Below are 9,884 nucleotides of genomic sequence, written 5' to 3' on the forward strand. Positions count from 1 at the left end.
TCTCATTTTTCAGAGTTACAGAAAGCATGGACATCTAAAGCTTTATATTTAATCAAGTTATTTCCACTAAAATGCAAAAGATATTCTATTTTTGAGTCCAAAACTGAGTATTTGACTCAAAATTAAATGCAATTTTGAGTCCAATAATCAGTTTAGGACTCAAAATCTGAAAATCCAAAACGAACAGTGCCTTACATATACCCTGTTGAGATCCTCACGCTTCCAAAAAAATAACCAGAGGAAAACACGCCAAGGCAGAACAGTAGCCATTTTTCATGTTTTCTTCTTGTATAGAAAAATAATCATACAAAAATATTTGATTTCTCATACACTACAGGTAGATAAAAAATGTTGCAACTGCTCTCTTACACTTTTCAAACAATTGAATCTGTTTTCTATACTGGGAAATCATGAACAAAAAGACACACAATCAAACACTATTTTATATCATCTTGACTTTGTAGCTGGCTTTAGAGAGTTGAAATCAAGTGCATTTGCCCACGAGCGTTGCACCCACATGTAATTCATGGCAGAGTATATCTTTCTTGATAACAAACCAAACTATTTCATGCCTTAGAACTGTGGCTCAATCGAGTATGTATGTATGATGATGGTGGTGGCAATATCAGTTAAAGCCCCTATTATTTGTGTGCCTTAACAAGAGTAGTCACTAGTCAGGCAACTGGTTCTGCATTCAAATAACAGCAATTCAAGAACCTAATGATCAAACAATGTTCAATATAGCTCAATCGAATATGTATGTATGATGATGGTGGTGACAATATCAGTTAAAGCCCCTATTATTTGTGTGCCTTAACAAGAGTAGTCACTAGTCAGGCAACTGGTTCTGCATTCAAATAACAGCAATTCAAGAACCTAATGATCAAACAATGTTCAATATATAGCTACAAGAAGACAGGATGCCAATTCAAGTATAAATAATACAACTATTTCTAACTATGAATAACCATAAGTAGGGTAACAATATTTATACTTCTTAAAATATCGCATTGTATTCATGCCCCATCCATTCAAGGCAACAAGCCTATAATAAAAAAGTAAGATTCAAATGTTCAAAAATAGGTAGAGTTCGTTACAAACACTCATAAATTTCAACCGAAAAACTTTTCAGTTGATAGTATGTGCATACAATACATTGTTGGCTGATGGATTGCTCTCAAAAACATTCTGAAATCAAAGATAAAGAAAAGTTTCATTGTGTCTCCAAATAAGTCATCTAAGAGAGGAGATGCAATCAAATTTGTCATCCTAACAAAAACAACGGACATCAGATAACATTTCTATTATCATTTGATAGGTCATCCCATCTTTTGAGAGAGATATTTCACACGTTATACATACAGTTAAACTCTAGATAATGAAGTGATGGAATGTCTGGTTCTTAAAACATATGCAGAATGGGGAACTCTTTCCAATGGTTCATCAGATTAAATAGCAATTTGAATTCTTAAAAGTGACTGTGGGGAGGAACATGAAGAGCTCAAAAAGTCTAAGGATATGTTTGGTTGCGCAAGGGTGGCTCAGAGTAGTGGAATAAGAAGTCAAAAGGGAGGAGACAGGCATTTTGATTTGTCTGGAATTACCTACCTCGCAGAATAGTGTAAGTAGTGTTTGGTTGCGTGGCATATACTCGGAGAGTAGGAGAATAAGTGGGGGGTATCATTACCAATATAGGGAGAGGAGAGAGAGGGAAGAGAGAGAAAGAGAGAACATCATTCCCTAGAAAGGGAAAATTCAACCAAAATTCCTTGCTTTTGGAAGAATTTGATTTAAAAGTCATAAGAAGGGAACAAGGAATCAATGTCAGTAGAAAAGAAATTATTACATGGGCGACATCCAAGGGAGTCAAAGGGGAATCCAATGCTATTCTGTGCAAGCAAACACACCGCCACGGGTTAGAGCAAGAGTCACTAGGTAGGAAGATTAAGATGACATAGAAAAACCCTACTTGTTTGCCTCTTCTGCATCGACTATTATGGTGGGTTGGCTCTCGGAAAGCATTTCTTGGATTTGGTTAAATCATGAACTCAAACTACCAACTTTTCTGATGGATATAATCAGAAAAAGATGTTCATATGTTTTGATTCAATCAGGAATGAGATTTGGCTATTTATCAGTTGAATTCATACGGTATATTCGTTTATCACATGGCTATATTCATAAACCACTTTTTTGGGATAGTTTCAGTCAAAAACCAAAGATGAAGGTAAAAAGAAATGCAGCTTTGAAATCTGAGTAAAAATCAATGACAGTTAACTATTTATCTGCTTATTTGTGCTTACTCGATAAATCAAACAGTAGCCCGCTCTAGGATTACCAGTCTTGAGAGCTTCATTGCGGAAATTCCAGACTTCAAATAGAATTCCAGCCCACCCCTTCTCATGCCTGGCTCACCCATTGCCGAAATGTATTGTCATTCTGAAACAAGAAAGGAGGTGAAAAGGAGCATTCCAGGCATATAATCAACAAAATTGAATTATTAAAAAGGGAATTATAGAAATATAATTTAGTGGATTAGTACGCTAAGAATTTGAGGTTAAACCGTTACAATATTAAATTAATTATCGAGGCGAAAACTGGAAAAGAAAAGTAGGAAGTATCTTGGAAGCCATTGTTTATTTAAAGAATTACCTTAGAAGAATAGATTAGTTCTCTATGTTCTTTTATCGGATCTTCTTTAACAAAACAAAGCCATTTTCGTATGCAACCTTAGTTGTACCCATGAATCATTTACATAAATACTGGTTTCCAAACATATAAAACATACAAAACTGCAACCAGCACAGGGGAAAGGAGTTGAAGATAATTTACTTGACTTTAATCAAACATAAATGCAGTATGCATGCAGTCACCTACATAGGAATTGATATCATTACCTACCTCCACCTCCGTAGATTAAGTTGAACTTAAATGGCAGTTCTAAAGAGTATCCAGGTCATGTTGGCAGCGGTGATATAATCAGGAATGATCTTTGCTTTACCATAAAAGTGTACTCAAGTCCAATTAGCATGGCAGATTCTTTCTTTTTTTCCTGAGAAATTAGCATGGCAGACTGTAATGAAGTGGAAATCCGAGCCCTCCCGAAGGTCTAAAGGTGTTTGCAGCTTTTGCATGGGCTTCCAACAAGAGCACAGGCCATAGTGAAAACAACAAGGTCATCCTCTATAACCCAATCTATCATAACATTAAGGTTGTAAAGATCCAACATTTACTTAAAGGAAAATCACTCTCAGCCATAGTTATGAATTTCTTTTCATTTCGTCCGGAAAACCTAAACAGAACTGGCTCTGTTTTGTTTTGTCCGGTGTCGTCCTGTTTCAACCAAAACACAGCATTTCATCCTGTTTCGTCCCGAAATGCCTTTATATTTTTGTTTAACTTACCAACTTCTCCAAAAGCTTAAGCTGTTAGAGAAGGCGTTATTTAATCTTTTATACTTTAACACTCCCCCACACGAGTGGCCCCTCTTTCTTTGGGTGGCCTACACGTGGCACGTGGCCCCACTTTTGGGTTTGGCCATTGCATGTGGATTTTTGCTATCCTGGAGGTTTGAACCCAGGCATTTGCTCTGATTGTTAGCCAACACTGATACCATATGAAACAACCAGTTACTCCAAAAGCTTAAGCTGTTGGAGAAGTTGGTAAGTTAACATGGTATCAGAGCCAAAGGTCTCGAGTTCAAACCTCCCGGATAGCAAAAATCCACATGCGATGGTCTGTGCCACATGTTTGCCAAGTGGGCCACACGTGCGGGGGAGTGTTAAAGTATAAAAGATAAATAACGCCTTTCTCCAACAGCTTAAGCTTCTGGAGAAGTTGGTAAGTTAACAATTTTAATGTCCACTTGGATTTTTAGGGGATAACCCACATTTGGATTTATTAAAAATAGTTTCAAACCCAATTCTAAAAGGACAAAAAGTCAACTTTCCAGTTCTAATACAAAATTGGACATTTTTGGGTAATTTTGGGCCAGATGGAAATTTTAACTTCCAAACGATGGGGTATTTTGTCAATTTTAAAAATTCATAAATTCTATCATGTCCAAACATTATTAACTCCCAAAAGTCTGGTAAAAAAATCTCATAATTTGGTCTCTAAATTTATTTATTTTTTCATCTAGTCAGTGCCAAGCACTGGTCAACAAAAGCATCTCAGTTGATAGCCTGACAATGATTTTTGCGTTGGTCAACACAAACATCTTAGCTTATAGTGATTTCTTTTAAGTAAACAATGTATCTTTTCAACTTTGATGTTATGATGGATTGAGCAATTTTTTAACTATGGAAAAAAATTCTCCTATCGTAGCATCTTTTCCGAAACAAAATGCCTAAACGGCCGAAACGTTCTGTTCCACTAACCAAAACGAAATGGTGAATGAAAAGGAATCTTATATTGCTTCTCGATTTACAAATGTTGCCATTATCAGATATAAATAAACAAATGTCCATGAAGAACTCAAAAGTGTTTTCTTAAGAGCTTCACATAATTCTCTAAAGATTGAGAGCACATGAATTTTCTGAACAATTGAATCGTATATCCAGTTGCCTCCCTCTCTCCTAAAAGGTATCTTCTCCATGGTTTTAAATTTCCCCGAAATAACTGAAATGTTTTCATTTCCATCCCCACTGAAACGAAATCTGCATGATTTCCTTTCAAGTCATTATTTACTCGAAATTTTGACCGAAATTCCTAATATTTGACCAAAATTCAATGGTAATTTGCAAAATTCGACCAAAATGGTTTTGAACGACAAAAAAAATGGAAAGATATTATTTGCTTTCATTTCATTTCATTAATGTAGAGAATGATATTTGGTAGGCAACATCATTAAACTGCACAACAAAGTAACGGTATCTTATGCATGAGATGTCATATCGGCATCACATCATGGGACCAATAATGCCTCGTAACTCTATGTGGTATTGGCATAGAGTTGGGTCATTAGAGGGGAGACTAATCATTGTACTTTCTTATACTTCAATACATTGTACTTCTTGATTGCCTTTACTGTTCTAGACATGCACGACAACGCATGTTACCAAGTGTCGATGTGATAAAACCATTATGGATGGTTTTGTTGCTTATGTTTTTCTAAGTAACTATTTATGCTTCTTATAGCATTTCTCAAAGTTTCATCTTAAAATTTCATCATTTGCATATGTTTTTTTGAAATATTAAAAAATTTCATCATTTGCATATGTTTCCATACATGTCCTTGATTTTACAAGATTTCCACCGAAACTGAAATGTTTCTATTTCCGTGCTGACCGAAATCAAAATTTAAAACCTTGATCTTCTCAGTTCAATAAACAAGACACAAGAACCAACAAACAAGCATAAGAAATAATGCCATGAGTAGTACTGCATCATTAGTGAAATAAATATCTCAGAGTAGCCTGTTCGAGTTCATTTTTCTGCACAGGGTTCGTGTTTCTGTAAATATAGATCATGAGATAACACATAATCCCATAATGTAACTTTCAGAGTCACAGTGTACTAAATCTTCAACCTGTTCCATGCTCTAGTTTACATTTCCAAAAATGCAAAGCAATTTCAAATCAAATGTGTGGTAATGGCACATAATACGGCCATGTTTTGTTAGTAGCAAGCATAACATAATTCCGTCCTCCATTAGTATATATCTTTTTAAGATGACCATCTCAAAAGCAGTACAAGTGACAAACACAGGATCTGATCTCTAAAACAATTCAAAAAATCCATGTAAAAGAACAAAGCATCCACTTAAACAGAAAAGAAAAGCAAATGTTGCAAAACTGACCTTAGCAACAACAAGGGGTTATTAGGGTCCCAAACCACATATATGATGAATCTGGAAATGCCAAATATTACAACAGGAAATCCTGGATTACTGGTGCTTGTGGAACCACGTCTAGAGGACCGTCTGCTCTATTGCGATTCTTGTGTTTACCATGATGATGGGTACTCTTCTTTGAGTTCTTTTGACTGTTTTCTTCTTTATCCTCACTCTTTCGGGGACTTCTACGTTTTTCTTTACCACGATTATGATGTCTGTTCTTTCTAGAACTCGGGCTTCCATCTCTCATTTTTACTGCATCATCCACATTTTCCTTTGACTGGGAAACAGCCTTACCATTTAACACTAACTCCTTTACCCTACGCTGGGATGACTTTCTAGAAGGGTCCCCTTGTGATGATGTGGGTTTGCTTTCATCACCAAGGAGGATATCTCGAACTGCACCTGAAAGTAAATCATCTTTTGAATCATTCACAGATTTCACAGTTGAAATTGGTGTTTCATCTCCCTCATCCAGTTTCACAACCATGGGCCTTGGCTTTACACGGTTTGGCTTCTTTGAAACTAAAGATTGCTCCGTGAGCTTTACAAGGTCATCCGCAGCATTAAATGACAACTGAGTGTCGTTGTTAGCAGGAGGGTAATCATTGAATTCCTTTTCGTCTTTCTTAGTAGTAAGATAATATAATTCATGCCGCTTACGGTGTTGGGCCAGCAGAGTAGTGGACTCCGTCGCCGGTTCTGAGTCTTCATTGCTTTGCAAGTTAAAGCAAGTAAAATCAGCCACCTCGTTGTACTGATGACTTCCAATGGGAAATGTACTCGACGAAGAGAGCTCATCACCAAAGATGGTTTCCAATTCAGAAAGATTTTCATTAAGAATAAGACCATCAGGTATATGAATTCTTTCCTGAGCATTGACTGAAACAGGACCAAGCTCCTCCGAGAAGGCTTCATGCGTCAGTTTGATAACTTCCAACGCTCGGGGATCTTGTTTCTCAAAAGACCCTTGATTTTCAATTAGACAACCAGGTATTTCTTGAAGAAAATGGATCATGCCAAGTACATTGCGTGCTCTCTCCTGCACCTCGACCGCATCACTTGCTGACAGTGGGTCCATAGCCACTTTGATCAGATGTAATAAGTATGTAATGGATTCATATGTGAAAGGCTTCTTTGACAAAGAAGAAGAGGACAGAGGGGCCATCTGGTGAACAATACCATCCTCTGTTTCTCTAAAATCATCATCCACAGATTTGGTCAAAAGCCCTGAATTGGACAGTTCATCGGGTTCGCAATTGGCCGAAACATCACACTCTGATCTATCAAAATCTGCCAGTTCCTGCCTTTCAGGAACTGAATTTGAGACTCCCATAGACAAATCAACAGATGATGAGGATGGGATATCTTCCCTCTCCAAAAAGTATGAATGTAAACAGAAGACTAGAATTTTAAATGCAGATTGTATATAAACAGCTCTTACTAATGGCGGCAAAAGATTAGTACACGGTTGTAACAGTGCTTCCATAAGTTCAATCAAATTCTTCGAAAACTCAACATACTCTCCAGAGACCCAAGCAGCAGCAGACAATATCCTATACAAAAATGGATTACCAAGAAGTGCGGGATCGATCAAAAGGTCACGAGCAACCTGAACAAGCACCGGTCTCACATCCTTAACCCTCAAACCAATGTCAACAAGCTGGCGTTCGATCTCTTCCCCCTTTCTACAATGCGGGTTCCTCACCATCTCCCCAAGAAGTGAAACATACCAATCAAAATCAACAATCAATTCATAAACATTATTACCACAAGTCGACAGAATAGACCCAAGAATCTCATTACAAAACTCGGGGTCAGATTTCAAAGCGTAATTAATCAGAACCCGCGAAATCTCCACCACATTAGTCTCTGATACCATCCCCATCACAAGATGCAACGCCTCGAGTTTAATGTTCGGATCCAAATCACTCAAAGCCTTAATTATAACCTCCTTGTTCTCCACTACCGCCCATAAGTGATTCGTCTTAAGAATCGAAAGTGCTTGCAATCCTAAATACTTAAGGTTTGGATCATCCTCCATCAACAACTCCCTAATCTTCTCTACCGCGAGCTTCACCGCAGACTCATAATCACTCAAACTCGAAACCACAGTACGAACGCATTCAAACATGAGAGATTTCGCCCCGGTCCTCCTCATATGTTCGCAAATCGGATCAACCACCCTCTTCGCAAGCCTCGGCTCCAACGGCGCCAATTTCGCAAAAATCTTAATCACCTTAATCAAAACCCAATTATTCCTAGAATCAACCAATATCTTATAAAACTCAGGCGCTAATGGCAAATAGGATTTAGGATCACACAACGCAAGCTCACAAAAAACACTAACAACCGCACAAAGCACCTGCGGATCCGAACTATCCAAATTTTCAACCAAACGCTTAAAACAAACGCGAACGGAATCTGGGTATTGGTTAAAAAACCTCAAAATTACAGAAATCGCCTTCTTTTTTACGAAATTTTTAGTACTAGATAACAAAGTGAAGATTTCTGAGGTTAATTCGCGACATAGATCTGGGGATGAAATTTCTGACAGGAATTCAAGAGCAAGACTTACCTCGAATTGATTGGGGCTATTGAGATCTTTGCGGAGTTGATTTGGGAGTAAAAGGAGGATATCTGTGGATGAATTGAAGGAGAGAGAGGCAGCGAGATATGCGATTTTTTTGTGAGAAAAACGTGGGGAGCTTATGAGCTCGACTGTGTGGAATGAGGCAAAGGAGATATCGAGATTGTGGAGGGAGTGAAGATAGGTTAGTTTTTGGAGGGCAATGGATTTGGTATTGAGATCTGTGGATTTGATTTCTCGTTTGATTTCTTCTAAGGATTTGGATATGAATTTGGGTTCGGAGAGGATTTGGGATCGGAGGGATTTTATTAGGTCTTCTAAGGAACGTTGGAAGAGGGATTCCATGATTGAAGAGGCTGCCATGGGAGAATCAGGGGAAGAGAGGATTTGATCTCTTTTTGGCTAGGGTTTAGACGGCATCTGGATTTTGATTTTGTTGCGTTCTTCTTTTTTTCAGCTGGGTTTTAGGGTCTCTGTCGATTGGTTTGTCAGAGAAGGTAAATTGATGAAAGCTTCCGTGGGGGTGCGGGTGGGCCCCGACTACATTTTAATATAATGCGGCGCCCTCTACGGCAAAGAGCAGGTGCCACGTTGGTGAAGGTTTATACAAGTCCATTTTACTTCCATAAATCGTAGGGTTGGGATGATGATCCGATGGAGCTTTTTTTCTTCTTTTTTTTTGGCACACCCTATCTATGTGAGGGCCCATCAAATGAATGCTTTAGATTACCCAAGCTATGTGTGTAAAAAACTTTCCTTCCTCAGTTAAAAAATTAATATTTTATAAAAAATTCCGCCGAACCGGCAATTTCGGTTGGAAAACAGAGCTATGTGTTTAGGGTTTAGACGGCATGTGGATTTTGCTTTTGTTGCTTTTTGAGGGAAAAGGATGGAGAAGAAAGTGAAATTATGAATGTTTCGGTAGGGAGCGACCTCACTACACATGGTAGGTCCCATCCTCAATCGATCTAAACCGTATATTTTATAGGTCTTGCCTTGGATCTCCTATGATTGGAAAATCACGTCAATAACCCCATCCTAACGTTGCGTCAAGTGTGGGAATGTTATCTGCACTACTATATTTTGATGAGGGCACTCCTCATTTTATTAGAGAGAAAAGTACGGAATGGGTAATAATTTCCAAAAATTATGGATTTCTTTATTTTTTAAAACAATCATCAAACACAGGTTATTATTCAAAATAGGGTTGTAAAAAGACCCCGATACCCTTCTGACATTATCAGACCCAACATGGAGTCCTCATATGTTGGTCCTTCATGATTCACCTTTTCATTAATTTAGTATTTTCTTTCTAGAGAAAACCCCCTATATCTAATGCATCTCACCTCATTTATGTTGGCGCATTGCACGAGGCTTCTTTTGGTTTGTCTGAATGTGTATTTGAACCGACAGAACCTTGGATTCGTTTGGATTTAGGCCGTCGGAAATAACTAAAGA

General features: G+C 37.9%; 1 protein-coding gene across 4 annotated transcripts; it reads right to left on the reverse strand.

The window, feature by feature from the left end:
• Positions 1–240: 240 nt before the first annotated feature.
• DELTA-ADR (delta-adaptin) lies at positions 241–8,939 on the reverse strand. 4 transcript variants are annotated; one of them, XM_077397140.1, is made up of 3 exons: positions 5,801–8,939; positions 2,339–2,439; positions 241–688 (listed from the first exon to the last, which is right to left on the reverse strand). In XM_077397140.1, the coding sequence occupies exon 1, from the start codon at positions 8,787–8,789 to the stop codon at positions 5,868–5,870; it is 2,922 nt and encodes a 973-aa protein (XP_077253255.1). In that variant the 5' UTR covers positions 8,790–8,939; the 3' UTR covers positions 241–688; positions 2,339–2,439; positions 5,801–5,867. The 4 variants fall into 4 exon arrangements, with proteins under 4 accessions (XP_077253255.1, XP_077253254.1, XP_077253253.1 ...); XM_077397139.1 differs by having other exon boundaries at positions 2,304–2,439; XM_077397138.1 differs by lacking the exon at positions 241–688 and adding an exon at positions 723–847.
• Between the last annotated feature and the right edge of the window lie 945 nt (positions 8,940–9,884).

This window comes from Tasmannia lanceolata, unplaced genomic scaffold (genome assembly GCF_043159265.1).
Source record: "Tasmannia lanceolata isolate RefF3 unplaced genomic scaffold, GAP_Taslan_0.1 ptg000015l, whole genome shotgun sequence".
Taxonomy (NCBI): domain Eukaryota; kingdom Viridiplantae; phylum Streptophyta; class Magnoliopsida; order Canellales; family Winteraceae; genus Tasmannia; species Tasmannia lanceolata.